At 45.6% G+C, this 23,282-nt stretch overlaps 1 protein-coding gene across 1 annotated transcript in view; it reads right to left on the bottom strand.

Moving 5' to 3' along the window:
* The window catches only part of LOC135540433 (plasma membrane calcium-transporting ATPase 2-like), a 222,071-nt gene that overhangs the window by 41,048 nt on the left and 157,741 nt on the right, over nt 1-23,282 (bottom strand). Inside the window, 5 exon segments of the mRNA XM_064967060.1 lie at nt 1,197-1,410; nt 3,608-3,799; nt 10,940-11,046; nt 11,126-11,213; nt 11,745-11,924. Coding sequence (XP_064823132.1) covers nt 1,197-1,410; nt 3,608-3,799; nt 10,940-11,046; nt 11,126-11,213; nt 11,745-11,924 — 781 coding nt within the window.

The following is a 23,282-nucleotide window of genomic DNA, read 5'->3' as shown; positions in this document are numbered from 1 at the left end:
AGATTTGGTCTAGATGTCTAACCTTTAGATTCTCGAACACATAAACTAGCTGTGGTCTAGATGTCAAACCTTTAGATTCCAGAACACATAAACTAGCTGTGGACTAGATGTCAAACCTTTAGATTCCAGAAATAATAAACTAGCTGTGGACTAGATGTCAAACCTTTAGATTCCAGAACACATAAACTAGATTTGGTCTAGATGTCTAACCTTTAGATTCCAGAACACATAAACTAGCTGTGGACTAGATGTCTAACCTTTAGATTCCAGAACACATAAACTAGATGTGGACTAGATGTCTAACCTTTAGATTCCAGAACACATTATCTAGCTGTGGACTAGATGTCTAACCTTTAGATTCCAGAACACATAAACTAGCTGTGGACTAGATGTCTAAACTTTAGATTCCAGAACACATAAACTAGATTTGGTCTAGATGTCTAACCTTTAGATTCCAGAACACATACACTAGCTGTGGACTAGATGTCTAACCTTTAGATTCTAGAACACATAAACTAGCTGTTGTCTAGATGTCTAACCTTTAGATTCCAGAACACATAAACTAGCTGTGGACTAGATGTCTAACCTTTAGATTCCAGAACACATTATCTAGCTGTGGACTAGATGTCTAACCTTTAGATTCCAGAACACATTATCTAGCTGTGGACTAGATGTCTAACCTTTAGATTCCAGAACACATAAACTAGCTGTGGACTAGATGTCTAACCTTTAGATTCTAGAACACATAAACTAGCTGTGGACTAGATGTCTAACCTTTAGATTCCAGAACACATAAACTGGCTGTGGACTAGATGTCTAACCTTTAGATTCCAGAACACATAAACTAGATTTGGTCTAGATGTCTAACCTTTAGATTCCAGAACACATAAACTGGCTGTGGACTAGATGTCTAACCTTTAGATTCCAGAACACATAAACTAGCTGTGGACTAGATGTCTAACCTTTAGATTCCAGAACACATAAACTAGATTTGGTCTAGATGTCTAACCTTTAGATTCTAGAACACATGAACTAGCTGTGGTCTAGATGTCTGACCTGCTGCCTTTAGATTCCAGTACGCAAACTGGGTTCCATTCTAGCCCACTGTTATTCCAGCGCACCTTTGTCCATCCTCTCTCTCTCTACTGTCCAATAAATATCCAAAAGGAGAGGACTGGGAAAATATAATGACGTACCAACGAACAGAAGGGAGAAGATGATGACCAGCTGATAGATGCCATGTCCCAGGATGTTCTTGGTCATGGTGCTGGAGATCAGCGGTTTGTTGCGTCCGTACGGCTTCCTCATCAGCAGGGCCTCGGTGGGGGGCTCTGTTGCCAGGGCCAGTGATGCAAAGGTGTCCATTATCAAGTTCACCCACAGCATCTGGACCGCCTTCAGGGGAGAATCCTACAGGGAACACACAGGCTGGTTAACATTAGAGACTACAGATGAAACAACTGGACTGTCGTCAGGGTACTGTCATCAGGGGAGAATCCTACAGTGAACACACAGGGTGGTTAACATTAGAGACTACAGATGAAACAACTGGACTGTCGTCAGGGGAGAATCCTACAGGGAACACACAGAGATTGTCTTCAGGACACAGTTCTGCCAGAGAACACATTAGATACCAGCATCAGCTTCAGATCCCGGTGGTTCATAGTTATACTATGTTTCTACAATGGTACAAAGACATACAGGTTTGGTTTCTATTTCACAGGATCGATTAAAACTCTTAACTCCAGCTCCAGGGTCACAGTCATTGCCAACCAATGGAATGGCACGCTAAAACGTGTTCCTCCAAAGGGGGTACAATGCAGGGATGTCCCCTGTCACCCTCACTGTTCATTCTGATTACACTGCTGAGCATGACCTGTGTGATGCAGGCCCCAGTGAAGGCCACTATGACAGCCACCATGTTGACAGTCAGCTGTGTGTTTATTACCTGTGTGATGCAGGCCCCAGTGAAGGCCACTATGACAGCCACCATGTTGACAGTCAGCTGTGTGTTTATTACCTGTGTGATGCAGGCCCCAGTGAAGGCCACTATGACAGCCACCATGTTGACATTCAGCTGTGTGTTTATTACCTGTGTGATGCAGGCCCCAGTGAAGGCCACTATGACAGCCACCATGTTGACAGTCAGCTGTGTGTTTATTACCTGTGTGATGCAGGCCCCAGTGAAGGCCACTATGACAGCCACCATGTTGACAGTCAGCTGTGTGTTTATTACCTGTGTGATGCAGGCCCCAGTGAAGGCCACTATGACAGCCACCATGTTGACAGTCAGCTGTGTGTTTATTACCTGTGTGATGCAGCAGGCCCCAGTGAAGGCCACTATGACAGCCACCATGTTGACAGTCAGCTGTGTGTTTATTACCTGTGTGATGCAGGCCCCAGTGAAGGCCACTATGACAGCCACCATGTTGACAGTCAGCTGTGTGTTTATTACCTGTGTGATGCAGGCCCCAGTGAAGGCCACTATGACAGCCACCACGTTGACAGTCAGCTGTGTGTTTATTACCTGTGTGATGCAGGCCCCAGTGAAGGCCACTATGACAGCCACCATGTTGACAGTCAGCTGTGTGTTTATTACCTGTGTGATGCAGGCCGCAGTGAAGGCCACTATGACAGCCACCATGTTGACAGTCAGCTGTGTGTTTATTACCTGTGTGATGCAGGCCCCAGTGAAGGCCACTATGACAGCCACCATGTTGACAGTCAGCTGTGTGTTTATTACCTGTGTGATGCAGGCCCCAGTGAAGGCCACTATGACAGCCACCATGTTGACAGTCAGCTGTGTGTTTATTACCTGTGTGATGCAGGCCCCAGTGAAGGCCACTATGACAGCCACCATGTTGACAGTCAGCTGTGTGTTTATTACCTGTGTGATGCAGGCCCCAGTGAAGGCCACTATGACAGCCACCATGTTGACAGTCAGCTGTGTGTTTATTACCTGTGTGATGCAGGCCCCAGTGAAGGCCACTATGACAGCCACCATGTTGACAGTCAGCTGTGTGTTTATTACCTGTGTGATGCAGGCCCCAGTGAAGGCCACTATGACAGCCACCATGTTGACAGTCAGCTGTGTGTTTATTACCTGTGTGATGCAGGCCCCAGTGAAGGCCACTATGACAGCCACCATGTTGACAGTCAGCTGTGTGTTTATTACCTGTGTGATGCAGGCCCCAGTGAAGGCCACTATGACAGCCACCATGTTGACAGTCAGCTGTGTGTTTATTACCTGTGTGATGCAGGCCCCAGTGAAGGCCACTATGACAGCCACCATGTTGACAGTCAGCTGTGTGTTTATTACCTGTGTGATGCAGGCCCCAGTGAAGGCCACTATGACAGCCACCATGTTGACAGTCAGCTGTGTGTTTATTACCTGTGTGATGCAGGCCCCAGTGAAGGCCACTATGACAGCCACCATGTTGACAGTCAGCTGTGTGTTTATTACCTGTGTGATGCAGGCCCCAGTGAAGGCCACTATGACAGCCACCATGTTGACAGTCAGCTGTGTGTTTATTACCTGTGTGATGCAGGCCGCAGTGAAGGCCACTATGACAGCCACCATGCTGACAGTCAGCTGTGTGTTTATTACCTGTGTGATGCAGGCCCCAGTGAAGGCCACTATGACAGCCACCACGTTGACAGTCAGCTGGAACTGGAGGAACTTGGAGATGCTGTCGTAGACGTTCCTCCCCCACATCACAGCCTTCACTATGCTACTGAAGTTATCGTCCGTTAATATGATGTCAGACGCCTCCTTGGCCACGTCTGTACCGGCTATACCCTGCAGAGAGGAGAGGAATGGTTTAATACCAGCTGAACCCTGCAGAGAGGAGAGGAATGGTTTAATACCGGCTGAACCCTGCAGAGAGGAGAGGAATGGTTTAATACTGGCTGAACCCTGCAGAGAGGCGAGGAATGGTTTAATACTGGCTGAACCCTGCAGAGAGAAGAGGAATGGTTTAATACCGGCTGAACCCTGCAGAGAGGAGAGGAATGGTTTAATACCAGCTGAACCCTGCAGAGAGGAGAGGAATGGTTTAATACTGGCTGAACCCTGCAGAGAGAAGAGGAATGGTTTAATACTGGCTGAACCCTGCAGAGAGGAGAGGAATGGTTTAATACCGGCTGAACCCTGCAGAGAGGAGAGGAATGGTTTAATACTGGCTGAACCCTGCAGAGAGAAGAGGAATGGTTTAATACTGGCTGAACCCTGCAGAGAGGAGAGGAATGGTTTAATACCAGCTGAACCCTGCAGAGAGGAGAGGAATGGTTTAATACCAGCTGAAACCTGCAGAGAGGAGAGGAATGGTTTAATACTGGCTGAACCCCGCAGAGAGAAGAGGAATGGTTTAATACCGGCTGAACCCTGCAGAGAGAAGAGGTATGGTTTAATACTGGCTGATCCCTGCAGAGAGGAGAGGAATGGTTTAATACTGGCTGAACCCTGCAGAGAGAAGAGGAATGGTTTAATACCGGCTGAACCCTGCAGAGAGAAGAGGTATGGTTTAATACTGGCTGAACCCTGCAGAGAGGAGAGGAATGGTTTAATACTGGCTGAACCCTGCAGAGAGGAGAGGAATGGTTTAATACCGGCTGAACCCTGCAGAGAGAAGAGGAATGGTTTAATACCGGCTGAACCCTGCAGAGAGAAGAGGAATGGTTTAATACCGGCTATACCCTGCAGAGAGGAGAAGAATGGTTTAATACCAGCTGAACCCTGCAGAGAGGAGAAGAATGGTTTAATACTGGCTGAACCCCGCAGAGAGAAGAGGAATGGTTTAATACCGGCTGAACCCTGCAGAGAGAAGAGGTATGGTTTAATACTGGCTGATCCCTGCAGAGAGGAGAGGAGAGGAATGGTTTAATACTGGCTGAACCCTGCAGAGAGAAGAGGAATGGTTTAATACCGGCTGAACCCTGCAGAGAGAAGAGGTATGGTTTAATACTGGCTGAACCCTGCAGAGAGGAGAGGAATGGTTTAATACCGGCTGAACCCTGCAGAGAGAAGAGGTATGGTTTAATACCGGCTGAACCCTGCAGAGAGAAGAGGAATGGTTTAATACTGGCTGAACCCTGCAGAGAGAAGAGGTATGGTTTAATACCGGCTGAACCCTGCAGAGAGGAGAGGTATGGTTTAATACCGTCTGAACCCTGCAGAGAGAGAGAAGTATGGTTTAATACTGGCTGAACCCTGCAGAGAGAGGGGTATGGTTTAATACCGGCTGAACCCTGCAGAGAGAAGAGGTATGGTTTAATACCGGCTGAACCCTGCAGAGAGAGAGAAGTATGGTTTAATACTGGCTGAACCCTGCAGAGAGAAGAGGTATGGTTTAATACCGGCTGAACCCTGCAGAGAGAAGAGGTATGGTTTAATACCAGCTGAACCCTGCAGAGAGAGAGAAGAAGTATGGTTTAATACTGGCTGAACCCTGCAGAGAGAAGAGGTATGGTTTAATACCATCTGAACCCTGGAGAGAGAAGAGGTATGGTTTAATACCGGCTGTACCCTGCAGAGAGAGAGAAGAAGTATGGTTTAATACCGGCTGAACCCTGGAGAGATATAAGTGGTATTATTGTGGAAGTGGAAACGTCTAGGAACAACAACGGCTCAACCGCGAAGTTGTACGCCACACAACAGGTTTGGTTTCTATTTCACAGGATCGATTAAAACTCTTAACTCCAGCTCCAGTGTCACAGTCATTGCCAACCAATGGAATGGCACGCTAAAACGTGTTCCTCCAAAGGGGGTACAATGCAGGGATGTCCTCTGTCACCCTCACTGTTCATTCTGATTACACTGCTGAGCATGACCTGTGTGATGCAGCAGGCCCCAGTGAAGGCCACCACTACAGAACAGGACCACTGAGTGCTGAAGTCTGTCCTCTGTTGCAACAGTCACTGCAGAGTTCCAAAACTGCCTCAGGAAGCCACATCAGCACAATGGCTGTTAGTCGGGAGCATCATGAAATGGGTTTCCATGGCCGAGCAGCCACAAACCCAGCCTCAGATCACCATATGAGTGGTGTAAAGCTCGCCTCCAATCATACTTCACCATCCCACGGACAAATCTGGGTTTGGTGGAGCCAAATGAACGCTATCTGCCCCAATGCATAGTGCCAACTGTAAAGTTTGGGGGAGGAGGTCTGGGGCTGTTTTTAATGGTTTGGGCTAGGCCCCTTAGTTTCAGTGAAGGGAAATCTCAATGCTACAGCATACAACGATATTCTAGACGATTCTGTGCTTTCAACTTTGTGGCAACAGTTTGGAGAAGGTCCTTTCCTGTTTCAGCATGACAATGCTCCCGTGCAAAAAGCAAGGTCCATAGAATAACTTTACTGGCCTGCACAGAGCCCTGACCTCAACCCCATTGAACTCCTTTGGGATGAATTGGAACGCCGACTGTGAGACAGGCCTAATCGCCCAACATCAGTGCTCGACCTCAACAATGCTCTTATGGCTGAATGGAAGCAAGTCTCCACAGCAATGTTCCAACATCTAGTGGAAAGCCTTCCCAGAAGAGTGGAGGCTGTTATAGCAGCAATGTTCCTACATCTAGTGGAAAGCCTTCCCAGAAGAGTGGAGGGTGTTATAGCGGCAATGTTCCAACATCTAGTGAATAGCCTTCCCAGAAGAGTGGAGGGTGTTATAGCAGCAATGTTCCAACATCTAGTGGAAAGCCTTCCCAGAAGAGTGGAGGATGTTATAGCAGCAATGTACCAACATCTAGTGGAAAGCCTTCCCAGAAGAGTGGAGGCTGTTATAGCAGCAATGCTCCTACATCTAGTGGAAGGCCTTCCCAGAAAAGTGGAGGATGTTATAGCAGCAATGTTCCTACATCTAGTGGAAAGCCTTCCCAGAAGAGTGGAGGATGTTATAGCAGCAATGTTCCAACATCTAGTTGAAAGCCTTCCCAGAACAAACAATACAAAAATGGGAAAATGTAATGAGTCAAAACCAAACTGAGGCTCCAGCGGAGGAAAGCTGAGGAAAGAAACACGTAGCTGGCCGTAGCCTATTTCCAGATTATTCTAGCAATATGTAACCAACTACAACACATAGTAGCCTAGGCCTAAGAGAGGAGGAAAACATGGGATCAGATTATAGTCATTCAGTTCTGAGGACAGTAGAGTTGCTCTGCAGCCCATGATGTTCAATTTCACTTATTGTGGCCTAAAATATTTGTTATTCAAAAATAAAGTTGTGATTGAGAATAGCATTTTTTATTTATTTTTTACATTTGACCCCTTATTTCTCCCGAATTTCATGGTATCCAATTGTTAGTAGCTATTATCTTGTCTAATCGGGAGAGACGAAGGTTGAAAGTCATGCGTCCTCCGATACACAACCCAACCAAGCCGCACTGCTTCTTAACACAGCGTGCATCCAACCCGGAAGCCAGCCGCACCAATGTGTCAGAGGAAACACCGTGCACATGGCAACCTTGGTCAGCGTGCACTGCGCCCGGTCCGCCAGAGGAGTCGCTGGTGCGTGATGAGACAAGGATTTCCCTACTGGCCAAACCCTCCCTAACCCAGACGACGCTAGCCCACGGACCTCCCGGTCGCGGCCGGTTACGACAGAGCCTGGGTGCGAACCCAGAGTCTCTGGTGGCGCTGCAGTACAGCACCCTTGACCACTGCGCCACCCGGGAGGCCCTGACTGAGATAATTGATCCCGTTTAAGAGCAGAAACTTTAAAACAAACACTTTATTCAAATATAATCCTACTAATATTTTTTTTTTTCTTTTCACAATGGCATGGAAGGATTCCTATTCCTGATCATGAAACAGCAAAAAGCAGAAATCATCTGCTATTGAAGAGAGAGAACAAACAAAAACAGACAGTTAGTGCTGTTTTGGAGAAACGTAAACATGTCTACATTGTTCCCCAACATCTTTAAATATATTTTTATTAATATATCTTTAATCAATAGGAATATAAATGTAGACATTTACTGCACTGCTGTGTACTGTCTGACTCCGCTGTACTGCACACGTTGAAATAAGTTAGGTGTCCTCCGTCACATCACAAAGTAATCACTATCGACGACGGCTGTGATTCGTCAGTCATAGAAGATACTATCACAATATCACCTAAGTACGAATATTTAGTCATTCATTATTCTGATTTGGGGAAATAAAAGTGTGCAAACTCATCCCAAAAATGTAAATATAGTTACAGATATGGAGATTCAGATAACGAAATAAACATAATTTAGTTATTCCTTATTTTATATGTGAATCGAGCACCATCATATTGTACTGCATGTGCATTGCAGTGATCTGAAAAGCAATGTCACAGTATTTCCGATTGTGTTTATCCCATCTGTCCACTAGGGGGCAGGCCTGTTCCACTGTATCTACAGCAGGGCTGGTGGGGTTACAGTGTAGTGGTGAGGATGCTGCGTGGGTTATACCAGGACATGTCAAGGTTACTACAGTGAGTCATAGTAGTTGTAGCTAGCGGCAGGGTGGCAGGGTAGCCTAGTGGTTAGAGTGTAGACGAGTAACCGGAAGGCTGCAAGTTCAAACCCCTGAGCTGACAAGGTACAAATCTGTCGTTCTGCCCCTGAACAGGCAGTTAACCCACTGTTCCTAGGCCGTCATTGAAAATAAGAATTTGCTCTTAACTGACTTGCCTGGTTAAATAAAGGTAAAATAACAATTTTTAATAATAAAGAGAGAGACAATAAAAAATAGCTGTAATGCTACATGAATCATAGTAGTTGTAGCTTGCTGTAATGCTACATCTGTCGTTGTAGTTAGCTGTAATGCTACATGAATCATCATAGTAGTTGTAGCTAGCTGTAATGCTACATCTGTCATAGTAGTTGTAGCTAGCTGTAATGCTACATCTGTCATAGTAGTTGTAGTTAGCTGTAATGCTACATGAATCATAGTAGTTGTAGTTAGCTGTAATGCTACATGAATCATAGAAGTTGTAGTTAGCTGTAATGCTACATGAATCATCATAGTAGTTGTAGCTAGCTGTAATGCTACATCTGTCATAGTAGTTGTAGCTAGCTGTAATGCTACATCTGTCATAGTAGTTGTAGTTAGCTGTAATGCTACATGAATCATAGTAGTTGTAGTTAGCTGTAATGCTACATGAATCATAGTAGTTGTTGCTAGCTGTAATGCTACAGCTGTCATAGTAGTTGTATCTAGCTGTAATGCTACATCTGTCATAGTAGTTGTAGCAAGCTGTAATGCTACAGCTGTCACAGTAGTTGTATCTAGCTGTAATGCTACATCTGTCATAGTAGTTGTAGCTAGCTGTAATGCTACATCTGTCATAGTAGTTGTAGCTAGCTGTAATGCTACATGAATCATAGTAGTTGTAGCTAGCTGTAATGCTATATCTGTCATAGTAGTTATAGCTAGCTGTAATGCTACAGCTGTCATAGTAGTTGTAGCGAGCTGTAATGCTACATCTGTCATAGTAGTTGTAGCTAGCTAAGTGTCAATGCTGATAGGAACAGCTTTTTCCATTCAAATTTTACGTTAACATTAGAATTACTCTACAATACTGATGACGAATCAGCTACTTGAGAGTTACTATCATCTATGGTGTTGTTGTGGTGTTGGTGTGGGGGCTGTGCTTTGGGAAAGTGGGTGGGGTTATTTCCTTCTTGTTTGGTCCTGTCCGGGGGTATCATCGGATGGGGCCACAGTGTCTCCTGACCCCTCCTGTCTCAGCCTCCAGTATTTATGCTGCAGTAGTTTATGTGTCGGGGGGCTGGGGTCAGTTTGTTATATCTGGAGTACTTCTCCTGTCCTCTCCGGTGTCCTGTGTGAATTTAAGTATGCTCTCTCCAATTATTTCTTTCTCTCTTTCTTTCTCTCTCTTGGAGGACATGAGCCCTAGGACCATGCCTCAGGACTACCTGACATGATGACTTTGCTGTCCCCAGTCCACCTGCCCGTGCTCCTGCTCCAGGTTCAACTGTTCTGCCTGCGGCTATGGAACCCTGACCTGTTCACCGGACATGCTACCTGTCCCAGACCTGCTGTCCTGAGACAGCAGGAGCGGTAGAGATACTCTGAATGATCGGCTATGAAAAGCCAACTGACATTTACTCCTGGGGTGCTGACCTGCTGCACCCTCAACAACTACTGTGATTATTATTATTTGACCATGCTGGTCATTTATGAACACCATGTTCTGTTATAATCTCATCCCGGCAAAGCCAGAAGAGGACTGGCCACCCCTCATAGCCTGGTTCCTCTCTAGGTTTATAATCTCCACCCGGCACAGACAGAAGAGGACTGGTCACCCCTCATAGCCTGGTTCCTCTCTAGGTTTATAATCTCCACCCCACATAGCCTGGTTCCTCTCTAGGTTTATAATATCCACCCGGCACAGCCAGAAGAGGACTAGCCACCCCACATAGCCTGGTTCCTCTCCACCCGGCACAGCCAGAAGAGGACTGGCCACCCCTCATAGCCTGGTTCCTCTCTAGGTTTATAATCTCCACCCCACATAGCCTGGTTCCTCTCTAGGTTTATAATATCCACCCGGCACAGCAAGAAGAGGACTGGCCACCCCTCATAGCCTGGTTCCTCTCTAGGTTTATAATCTCCACCCGGCACAGTCAGAAGAGGACTGGCCACCCCACATAGCCTGGTTCCTCTCTAGGTTTTGGCCTTTCTAGGGAGTTTTTCCTAGCCACCGTGCTTCTACACCTGCATTGCTTGCTGTTTGGGGTTTTAGGCTGGGTTTCTGTACAGCACTTTGAGATATCTGATGTACGAAGGGCTATATAAATACGTTTGATTGATTGATTGATTGATTCTTGTGGTGTGTTGGGGTGTTGTTGTGGTGGTGTTGTGGTATATTGTGGTGTGGTGTGTTGTGGTGTGCTGTGGTGCAGTACGGTACAGTAAGGTAGATGCATTATGCCTCCAGCCCCAGGTCCTACCATGGCAAAGCCCACATCAGCCTTCTTCAGGGCTGGTCCATCGTTAGTTCCGTCTCCTGTCACCGCCACCACTTGTCTCTGGTCTGTCAAGCAGCTGTCTATGATGCCTAGAGGACAACACACAGGGGTTCAGTTCAGATGAACAGAATACAGTAGAGAGGAGTGGAAGTGGGGCCGCTCTCTCACCTTTAACCAGTGTGTGTTTATCAGTAGGGGAGGATCTAGCCAGGACTCGCAGTTTAGGCCACACCTTGTCCATGCGCTCCTGCTCAACCTACAGAGGAGAAGGTACATGTACATCTATCAGAACCTTAAGGTATTTTATCTATGTACATCTATCAGAACCTTAAGGTATTTTATCTATGTTCATCTATCAGAACCTGAGGGTCTTTTATCTATGTTTCCTGAGATCTTCCTAATATGGAGTTGCACCCCCCCTCCCCCCCACCAACTGCAAATAACATATTATAAAAACTGTTGAGCGTGAAAACCCCAGAAATAAGGGATCATAGCTCTCATCTGAGAGATGCACAAGAGCACTGTACCTCTTCTCTCTCTCTCTCTCTGTCTCTCTCTCTGTCTGTCTCTCTCTCTCTCTCTCTGCTCTCTGTCTCTCGCTCTCTCTCTCTTTCTGTCTCTCTCTCTCTGTCTGTCTCTTTCTCTCTCTTTTTTTCTTTCTTTCTCTGTCTCTCTCTCTGTCTCTTTATCTTTCTCTCGCTCTCTCTCTCTCTCTCTCTCTCTCTCTCTCTCTCTCTCTCTCTCTCTCTCTCTCTCTCTCTCTCTCTCTCTCTCTGCTGCAGCATACCTCTCCCTTCTCGTTGCGGATCCTCCTGTTGAACTCCTTTCCATCGATACAGAGGAAGTCTTCTCCAGGGTGGATGATGCCACACTTGATGGCGATGGCCCTGGCCGTGTTGATGTTGTCACCTGTCACCATGCGCACCGTGATTCCCGCACGCTGGCACCTTATAATGGCATCTGGTACCTGCAGGGCACACGCAGACGATATGACGTTTACCCTATTTACATGGTAAATCCAAACTGACTAACAACACAGTGAGTGTTTTTATGTGAATATAAAATGGCCCCAACAGGAATTGAACCCACGACCCTGTCATTATTACTGCCATGTAACTACCAATTAATTCACACAGGATGCAAACAAGCACACACACGCATGCACAAACGCACGCACACTCACACACTACGTTCAGTTCACTGTGGGCTATCTTTCCTCTACAAAGCAACACATCCTGCCTCGCTGGCACCATCACAGGAGAACCAACGGTAAAGCAACACATCCTGCCTCGCTGGCACCATCACAGGAGAACCAACGGTAAAGCAACACATCCTGCCTCGCTGGCACCATCACAGGAGAACCAACGGTAGAGCAACACATCCTGCCTCGCTGGCACCATCACAGGAAAACCAACGGTAGAGCAACACATCCTGCCTCGCTGGTACCATCACAGGAGAACCAACGGTAGAGCAACACATCCTGCCTCGCTGGTACCATCACAGGAAAACCAACGGTAGAGCAACACATCCTGCCTCGCTGGTACCATCACAGGAGAACCAACGGTAAAGCAACACATCCTGCCTCGCTGGCACCATCGCAGGAGAACCAACGGTAAAGCAACACATCCTGCCTCGCTGGCACCATCGCAGGAGAACCAACGGTAGAGCAACACATCCTGCCTCGCTGGCACCATCGCAGGAGAACCAACGGTAAAGCAACACATCCTGCCTCGCTGGCACCATCGCAGGAGAACCAACGGTAGAGCAACACATCCTGCCTTGCTGGCACCATCACAGGAGAACCAAATCATTTAGAGCATCAGCTGCAGCTGGTGTTGTGGAGGAGGAGCGTTACGTGTGTGTGTGTGTGTGTGTGTGTACACTGCTGCTAAAATGATTATTGATTAGATGTAGCACCACGATTACACTGCTGTTCATTGATTATTGATTGCCATTACTGGGATTCTCTGCCTCTGACCCTATTATGGGGGCTGAGGCACTGGCTTGCTAGTGCTTCTCCTTGCCGTCCCTTGGAGGAGTTCATCACGTCATGACAGATATTTTTTTGCTATTCTCGACTTGAGTGGGTTGAGGTGATTGAGGTGAACTTCCTGTCTGGACTTGCGCCCTCTCGGGTTCAAAACCGTGGCGGAGATCTTTGTGGGCAACACTCAGCCGTGTCTCAGGATGGTAAGTTGGTGGTTGAAGATATCCCTCTAGTGGTGTGGGGGCTGTGCTTTGGCAAAGTGGGTGGGGTTATATCTTGCCTGGTTGGCTGTACTGTACTGTTGGGTGACTTCTTTAAAAAAATTTAACCTTTATTTTAACTAGGCAAGTCAAATCAAATCAAATGTTATTTGTTACATACACATGGCTAGCAGATGTTAATGCGAGAGTAGCGAAATGCTTGTGCTTCTAGTTCCGACCATGCAGTAATAACCAACGAGTAATCTAGCTAACAATTTCACAACAACTACCTTATACACACAAGTGTAAAGGAATGAATAAGAATATGTACATGTAAATATATAGATGAGCGATGGCCTTGCGGCATAGGCAAGATGCAGAAGATGGTTAAGCGTACAGTATATACATATGAGATGAGTAATGTAGGGCATGTAAAAATTATATAAAGTGGCATTTCTTAAAGTGGCTAGTGATACATTGATTACATCAATTTTTGCGTTATTAAAGTGGCTAGAGTTGAGTCAGTATGTTGGCAGCAGCCACTCAATGTTAGTGATGGCTATTTAACAGTCTTGTGGCCTTGAGATAGAAGCTGTTTTTCAGTCTCTCGGTCCCTGCTTTGATGCACCTGTACTGACCTCGCCTTCTGGATGATAACGGGGTGAACAGGCAGTGGCTCGGATGGTTGTTGTCCTTGATGATCTTTATGGCCTTCCTGTGACATTGGGTGCTGTAGGTGTCCTGGAGGGCAGGTAGTTTTCCCCCGGTGATGCGTTGTGCAGACCTCACGACCCTCTGGAGAGCCATGTGGTTGTGGGCGGAGCAGATGCCGTACCAGGCAGTGATACAGCCCGACAGGATGCTCTCGATTGTGCATCTGTAAAAGTTTGAGTGTTTTTGGTGACAAGCCACATTTCTTCAGCCTCCTGAGAGTACAACTGTAGTGTCGTCTGCAAACTTGATGATTGAGTGCATGGCCACGCAGTCATGGGTGAACAGGGAGTACGGGAGAGGGCTGAGAACGCACCCTTATGGGGTCCCAGTGTTGAGAATCAGCTGGGTGTAGATGTCTGGAAGTCAAGCTGGGTGTAGACGTCAGGAAGTCAAGGACCCAGTTGCACAGGGCGGGGTCGAGACCGAGGGTCTCGAGCTTGATGACGAGTTTGGAGGGTACTATGGTGTTAAATGCTGAGCTGTAGTCGATGAACAGCATTCTCACAGGTATTCCTCTTGTCCAGATGGGTTAGGGAACTGTGCAGTGTGATTTCGTTGTCTGTGGACCTATTGGGGCGGTAAGCAAATTGGAGTGGGTCTAGGGTGTCAGGTAGGGTGGAGGTGATATGGTCCTTGACTAGTCTCTCAAAGCACTTCATGATAACGCAAGTGAGTGCTAAGGGGCGATAATCATTTAGCTCAGTTACCCTTGCTTTCTTGGGAACAGGAACAAGCATATTGAAGCATGTGGGAACAGCAGACTGGGATAAGGGTTGATTGAATATGTCTATAAACACACCAGCCAGCTGGTCTGCGCTCTGAGGACGCAGCTGGGGAGGCAGTCTGGGCCGGCAGCCTTGCGAGGGTTAACACGTTTAAATGTTTTACTCACGTTGGCTGCAGTGAAGGAGAGCCCACAGGTTTTGGTAGCGGGTTGTGTCAGAGGCACCGTATTGTCCTCAAAGCGAGCAAAGAAAAGGAGCCAGACATCGTGGCCCGCGACGAGGCTGGTTTTCCTTTTATAGTCTGTTGTTTGATTGCCTTGCAATAGGTACACTATTTGTATTCGGTCATGTTTCCAGTCACCTTTCCCTGATTAAAAGCAGTGGTTCGCGCTTTCAGTTTTGCGCGAATGCTGCCATCAATCCACGGTTTCTAGTTGGGGAATGTTTTAATAGATGCTGTGGGTACAACATCACCGATGCACTTGCTAATAAACTCGCTCACCGAATCATCAATGTTATTGTCAGACGCTATGCGGAATATATCTCAGTCCATGTGATCGAAGCAATCTTGAAGAGTGGAATCCGATTGGTCGGACCAGCGTTGAACAGATCTGAGCACAGGCGCTTCCTGTTTTAGTTTCTGTCCATAAGCCTGGGAGCAACAAAATGGAGTATTGGTCATATTTTCTGAAAGGAGGACGGGGAGGGCTTAATATGCTTCGCGGAAGTTAGAATAACAATGATCCAAGGTTTTACCAGCCCTGGACGCGTATTCGATATGCTGATAACATTTTGGGAGCCTTGTTTTCAGGTTAGCCTTTTCAGGTTAGTTCCAATAAATGCAGCCTCAGGATATGTGGTTTCCAGTTTACATAGAGTCAAATGGAGTTCTTTCAGGGCCGTCGAGGTGTCTGCTTGGGGGGAATATACACGGTTGTGATTATAAATCAAAGAGAATTCTCTTGGTAGACAATGCGGTTGGCATTTGATTGTTATGAATTCTAGGTCAGGTGAACAAAAGTAAGAGTTACTGTATGTTGTTATGATCACACCACACCAATCATAAGGCATACACACCCGCCCTTCTTCTTACCAGAGAGATGTTTGTTTCTGTCGGCGCGATGCGTGAAGAAACCAGGTGGCTGTACTGACTCTGATGACGTATCCCGAGTGAGCCATGTATCCGTGAAACAAAGAACGTTACAATCTCTGATGTCCCTCTGCAATGCTACCCTTGCTCGGATTTCATCAACCTTGTTGTCAAGAGACAGGACGTTGGTGAGTAGTATGCTCAGGAGCGGTGCGCAATGTGCCCGTCTACGGAGCCTGACCAGAAGACCGCTCCGTCTGCCCCTTCTGCGGCTGTTGTTTTGGGTTACCAGCTGGGATCCGATCCATTGTCCTGGGTGACAAAACAGAGGATCCGCAGTCATATTCCTGGTCGTAATGTTGGTGAGTTGACGTTGCTCTTATATCCAATAGTTCTTCCCGGCTGTATGTAATAAAATCTCAGATTTCCTGGGGTAACAATCTAAGAAATAACACGTAAAAAAACTAAATATTGCATAGTTTCCTAGGAACGCGAAGCAAGGCGGCCATCTCGGTCAGCGCAAGAAGTTGTCTGACCTGTTAGATGGGGCCTGTTTGTTCGATAGGTAGGGACAGTTAGATAGGGCCTGTTAGCTAGGTCACTTATATCCAATAGTTCTTCCCGGCTGTATGTAATAAAATCTCAGATTTCCTGGGGTAATAATGTAAGAAATAACACATAAAAAAAAATACTGCATAGTTTCATTGGAACGCGAAGTGAGGCGGCTATCGCGGTCAGTGCCGGAAGGTAAGTCAGTTAAGAACAAATTCTTATTTACAATGACGGCCTACTGTCCTTTTGGGTAGGACTTGGTTTATCTATTTTAATAATGATTACTACATATTTTAACTTAATAGGATCTCTGTGTAAACAACAAACATAGAATTAAATATTAGAACGTAATACGATCTCTGTGTAAAGAATAGAATTAGACACATAAGGGTCTGACTAGTGTTTCCATGACAATTATAAATGTTCTGATAACTGTACTTAAGTATTATATTTTCCTATGTTTTCATCTAGTGGTGAATTTGGGTACTGTGGCTTTAAATAAGCTAATTTCCGGTACAGACAAGCTCTAGTTTTCCATGGTTAAAGATAAGTCTGTAATTACTTTCAAGGTATTAGAACATGCTTTTGCTAATTCAGATTTTGTTTCTATAATATTTATGTTTTATACATGTTTATTCTTGTTTTCTACAGTCCGATGATGCTAAGCTAATTGCACTAACTATTGCCCATTCACGTAACATTGTGTGTTAGCATGCTAGCTATCGTTTTGTAACAGAATTAAGATTCTTTGGTTTTTGGATGTACTTAGCTATTTTAAGTTATGTGGAAACTTAGATTGTGTGTATATGTTTAGTGACACCTTTCCTGAGATGTAAATTTCGTTGTCATTTCTGCACGGTCATGTGGGCTAGCTACGCTCGTTTTCTTGTTTGATAACTTGTGTTAGAGATGCTGTTCTTCATTTTTATCCATGTGAATGTATATAGTGACTTTTTCTCATACATTTTCTCCTTTCCGTATCTGTTAGAGTTTTACAAACAAAATATCTTCTACTGAAGATTCTTAATGGTACCAATGCCTCCTGAATCCTTATTGGAAGAGTGTAAGCTGTCTGCCATGCTTTGTAGAGGGCAAAACAATTAACATTAACCCAAATATAGAAAGTTTATATGTATAGTAACAAGATCACTAGTGAAAAACAGATATTGTCAGATATTGTCACACCCTGATCTGTTTCACCTGTCCTTGTGATTGTCTCCACCCTCCAGCAGGTGTCTCCCATTTCCCCATTATCCCCAGTGTATTTATACAAATCCAATTTGATTTGTCACATACACATGGTTAGCAGATGTTAATGGTCACATACACATGGTTAGCAGATGTTAATGGTCACATACACATGGTTAGCAGATGTTAATGGTCACATACACATGGTTAGCAGATGTCAATGGTCACATACACATGGTTAGCAGATGTTAATGGTCACATACACATGGTTAGCAGATGTTAATGGTCACATACACATGGTTAGCAGATGTTAATGGTCACATACACATGGTTAGCAGATGTTAATGGTCACATACACATGGTTAGCAGATGTTAATGGTCACATACACATGGTTAGCAGATGTTAATGGTCACATACACATGGTTAGCAGATGTTAATGGTCACATACACATGGTTAGCAGACGTTAATGGTCATATACACATGGTTAGCAGATGTTAATGGTCACATACACATGGTTAGCAGATGTTAATGGTCACATACACATGGTTAGCAGATGTTAATGGTCACATACACATGGTTAGCAGATGTTAATGGTCACATACACATGGTTAGCAGATGTTAATGCGAGTGTAGTGAAATGCTTGTGCTTCTAGTTCCGACAATGCAGTAATAACCAACAAGTAATCTAACTAACAATTCCAAAACTACTGTCTATACACAAGTGTAAAGGGATAAAGAATATGTACATAAAGATATATGAATGAGTGATGGTACAGAGCAGCATAGGCAAGATACAGTAGATGGTATCGAGTACAGTATATACATATGAGATGAGTATGTAAACAAAGTGGCATAGTTAAAGTGGCTAGTGATACATGTATTCCATAAAGATGCAGTAGATGATATAGAGTACAGTATATACGTACACATATGAGATGAATAATGTAGGGTATGTAAACATTATATTAGGTAGCATTGTTTAAAATGGCTAGTGATATGTGTTCTCTGTTTGTCTGTTGCCAGGTCGTTTTGCCAGGTCGTTTTGTTTGTTAAAGCTTACCAGCATTTTTCCCCTTCCCCTTGCTCCTGTCTTTTCCATAGTACCTGTTTTCTAGTTTTCCCGGTTTTGACCGTTCTGCCTGCCCTTACCCTGAGCCTTCCTGCTGTCCTGTACCTTGTCCCACCACACTGGATTATTGACCCTGCCCTGACCCTGAGACTGCCTGCCGTTTTGTACCTTTTGTACTCTGATCTGGATTACTGAGCTCTGCCTGCCCTGACCCTGAGATTGCCTGCCGTTCTGTACCTTTTGTACTCTGATCTGGATTACTGACCTCTGCCTGCCCTTGACCTGTCGTTTTGCCCCTTGTTCTAATAATACACATGTGTTACTTTGACATTTGTTACTGGGTCTTCCCTAAAACGTGATAGTAGGAACTGGACATGACCGACCCAGCAGACTCAGACCAGCTCCACAATGCTGTCTCCCTGCAAGGAGCAACCATTGGACGACACGAGGATGTACTGCAAATTCTTATGGAGGGACTCCCTGAAAGACTGCCATGACCAGGAGTGCAAAACTTTGCTGGAGCAATTCCACGGATTCCCCACTGGGCAGCGGGTCAAACCCATAATCTCCCAGTCTACCCCAGTGTCCCGAAAACCCCACTTACCTCCTCCAGAGCGCGACACTGGAGATTTCGGAACCTTCCGGGCTTTTTTCTCCCAGTGCCTCCACATTTTGAGCTGCAGCTTACTTTGTTCCCCTCAGACCGCTCGAGGATAGCGTACATCATAACGCTGATGTCCGGGAGGGCACTTGCCTGGGCCACGGCGGTGTGGGAGCCGTCGGCCATCTGCCTCAGTCTAGAGGAGTTTGTGACGGAAGTTCGGGAAGGTGTTTGATTCTCGGTTGTAAGCTGCTCCAAGACTACGTCAAGGCTCCCGTAGTATGGCAGACTAGGCAGTGTACTTTCGCACGTTGGTAGCTGAGAGTGCCTGGAACCCATTATTATCAGAGGTGGTCAAAGATGAGCTTGCAGCCTGGGAACTGACCATCCGGATCGATGGGCGGCATCGAGAATGTAGAAGATAATCTGTGCCTTGTCTCCCTTGTTCACCCTCTCCCTTGTTCGCCCTCGAATCCCACCTTGCCTCCGAAGAATCCCGGAAACTTTTGAAGTCTGTCCGAGTAAACCCGACGACGTCACCCGAGTTCTCTCAGGAATCACTGAGGGCTGCTGACTCGCCTCCTCCGGAGACCAGGCAGGACTAGATTGACTGAGCGCATACTTTGACTCCACACCCAGAGCTATATTGTGGAGCTATGGGACATTTCGCAGCTAATTGCCCATTCTCAAACCGGTCTCATCAAGAAGGGGCAAGTCTTTTGGAGGGTCTAATGGAGAACTTTTCCTCTCCCCTTACTCGTGTCCCTTTCCATGCCATCCTGCTCTGGGGAACCAGTAGAAATCTCTCTGGGTACACATCAATTCTTGGGCCGATGAGTTTTTTGTTTGCTACCCTGGCCTCCGAGCTGGGCATCCCCACTCAGCCCCTCTCCATTCCCATGGACGGGTCACTCACAATACCACTCGGGTGTCAGGGAATCACAGCGAGGCAATCCAATTTATGCTGATTTAAGTCTCCTCCGGTTCCCGTGGTACTGGGATTCTCTTGGCTTCAGCAACACAATCCCATCATAGACTGGACTGCTGGTGCCATTATACGCTGGAGCCCATTCTGCCACACCAATTGTCTGAAGTCAGCGCACGTCTTCCTGTGGGCTTGGAAGTTGCCCCGGACCTCTCCGCCATTCCCGCGGAGTACCAGGACCTCCGAAAGGTGTTCAGTAAGATTCGGGCTACTTAGCTTCTGCCGCACTGACCATATGACTGCGGGATTCCCCCCAGACACCACTCTGCCCCGGTGACGACTGTACTGTGTCTTTGCCGGGTCTGGAAACCAAGGCTATGGAGACCTACATTGAGGACTCCGTAGCTGCAGGGTTCATCCGTCCTTCTGCCTCCCCCGCTGGGGCAGGGTTCTTCTTTTTGGAGAAGAAGGACAGAACCCTGTGCCCGTGCATTGACTATTAGGGCCTTAACCTGCTTGGGATAGGGGTAACATTTTCAGTTTTGGATGAATAGCGTGCCCAGAGTGAACTGCCTCCTACTCTGTCCCAGATACTAATATATGCATATTATTAGTAGTATTGGATAGAAAACACTCTGAAGTTTCTAAAAATGTTTGAATGATGTCTGTGAGTATAACATAACTCATATGGCAGGTGAAAACCTGAGAAAAATCCAACCAGGAAGTGGGAGATCTGAGGTTTGTAGTTTTTCAAAGCTTGGCCTTCCGAATACACAGTGTTTATGGGGTCAAGTTGCACTTCTTACGGCTTCCACTAGATGTCAACCGTCTTTAGAAACTTTTTCAGGCTTCTGCTATAAAGGAGGGGGGAATGGGAGCTAAATGAGTCATGGGTCTGGCAGAGTGTCTCAGACAGAGTTATCTCTCGTTCCAGTGCTTTTCTACAGACAATGGAATTCTCCGGTTGGCACATTATTGAAGTTTTATGTTAAACATCCTAAAGATTGATTCCATACATCGTTTAACATGTTTCTATGACCTGTAACGTAACTTTTCGATTTTTTGTCTGGAGGAAGTGCTCACGCCTCATGAAGATGGATTACTGGGCTGAACACGCTAACAACAAGTGGCTATTTGGACATAAATTATGGACTTTATGGAAAAAATCTGTCATTTATTGTCGAACTGGGATTCCTGGGAGTGCATTCTGATGAAGATCATCAAAGGTAAATGAATATTTATAATGTTATTTCTAACTTCTGTTGACTCCAACATGGCAGATATTTCTTTGGCTGGATTGGGCTCTGAGCGCCGTACTCAGATTATGCTTTTTCCGTAAAGTTTTTTTGAAATCTGACACAGCGGTTGCATTAAGGAGAAGTCTATCTTTAATTCTGTGAATAACACTTATATCTTTTATCAATGTTTATTATGAGTATTTCTGGGATTTGTTTTCTGCAAAAGCACCGGATGTTTTGGAATCAAAACATTACTGCACGTAACGCGCCTATGTAAACTGAGATTTATATTTATATATAAATATGCACATTATCGAACAAAACATGCATGTATTGTGTAACATGATGTCCTATGAGTGTCATCTGATGAAGATCATCAAAGGTTAGTGATTAATTTTATCTCTCTTCCTGCTTTTGTGACTCTATCTTTGGCTGGAAAACACTGTGTGTTTGTGACTTGGATCTGACGTAACATAATCATATGTTGCAATTTCACTGTAAAGCCGTTTTGAAATCGGAAACGATGGGTAGATTCACAAGGTGTCGAGGGGTGCCGCTAGCGGAATGCCTGCGCTAGAAAGGTTAACGACATCACAGTGAAATAACGCTGTGTTCCCCACGCGGCCCAGCTCATGGTGCAGCACATCTTCGGGATCCATGGATTCCCGGTGTCCTTGTCTCCAATGGAGTCCTCGGTTCTCCTTCCGTTTCTGGAAGGCGTTCTGCACGCTCATTGGGTCATCGGCCACCCTGGCTTTCGGGTTCCACCACCAGTCCAACGGCCAGTCGGACGAGCCAACCAAGACATGGAAACGACTCTTCACTGCCTGGTCTCCGCCAATCCCACCACCAGGAGCCAGCAACTAGTGTGGGTCGAATACGCCCGCAACACCCTTCCTTGCTCTTCCATGGGACTCTCGTCCTTTGAGTGTTCCGTACCTGGAAGCCAGGTCGGCCCTTCTCAAGACCACCTCCAGGTTCCGACAACAAGCGGACTGCCACCGGACCCCGGGCTCCCCAGTATCGTCTCGGTCAGAAGGTATGGCTGTCCAACCGGGATCTACCTGCAAACTTTCCCCCCGTTTTATCGGCACTTTCCCTATCTCCAAGGTAATTATGCCCCTCTGCTGTTTGTCTTCTGTTGCCCTGTACCCTCTGTATACATCCCACTTTCAATGTGTCTAAAATCAAACCCATGTCTCACAACCCTTTGTCTTCTGTTTCCAGACACCTTGGGGGGGACAGTGATATGATACTTCTATATCTGGACAGGGAACGGCCCAGTTCTAGAGTTCTGGCCCAGTTCTAGAGTTCTGGCCCAGTTCTAGCATCTGGCACAGTTCTAGAGTTCTGGCCCAGTTCCAGCCCCCATTCCCTAGATAAGTGCAGAGAAGGGTAAAAGAGGAGAAAACTCATAAAAAATGGAGAGCGTTGGAAGGTGACTTGGTAACAAGAAGCACTAAAGTCACTGGTAACATCTTATTTTCTCTCTCTTCTCTCTCTCTTTCTCCCCTCTCTCCCCTCCATGCTGATTCATTGTGTATGCCACCGTTTATATTCTCTTTGGTTATAACCTAAGCATGCATTAAAACATATCTATGCATTATAACATATGTATGCATTATAACATATCTATGCATTATAACATATTTATGCATTAAAACATATTTATGCATTAAAACATATATATGCATTATAGCATATGTATACATTATAACATGTATGCATTATAACATATGTATGCATTATACCATGTATGCATTATATCATATGTATACATTAAAACATATGTATGCATTATACCATATGTATGCATTATGACATATGTATGCATTATATCATGAGTATGCATTATATCATAAGTATGTATTATAACATATGTATGCATTATAACATATGTATGCATTATAACATATGTATGCATTATAACAGAGGTATGCATTACAGCATATTCATGCACAAAAAAATAAGCATGCATTAAAACATTGCTATATGTAAAATAATAGACTTGTCAAAAACGAATGTAGACATTAA

This window comes from Oncorhynchus masou, chromosome 5 (genome assembly GCF_036934945.1).
Source record: "Oncorhynchus masou masou isolate Uvic2021 chromosome 5, UVic_Omas_1.1, whole genome shotgun sequence".
Classification (NCBI taxonomy): Eukaryota; Metazoa; Chordata; class Actinopteri; order Salmoniformes; family Salmonidae; genus Oncorhynchus; species Oncorhynchus masou.
The sequence above is the reverse complement of the archived record's forward strand: the minus strand, read 5'-3'. Positions and strand labels throughout refer to the sequence as shown.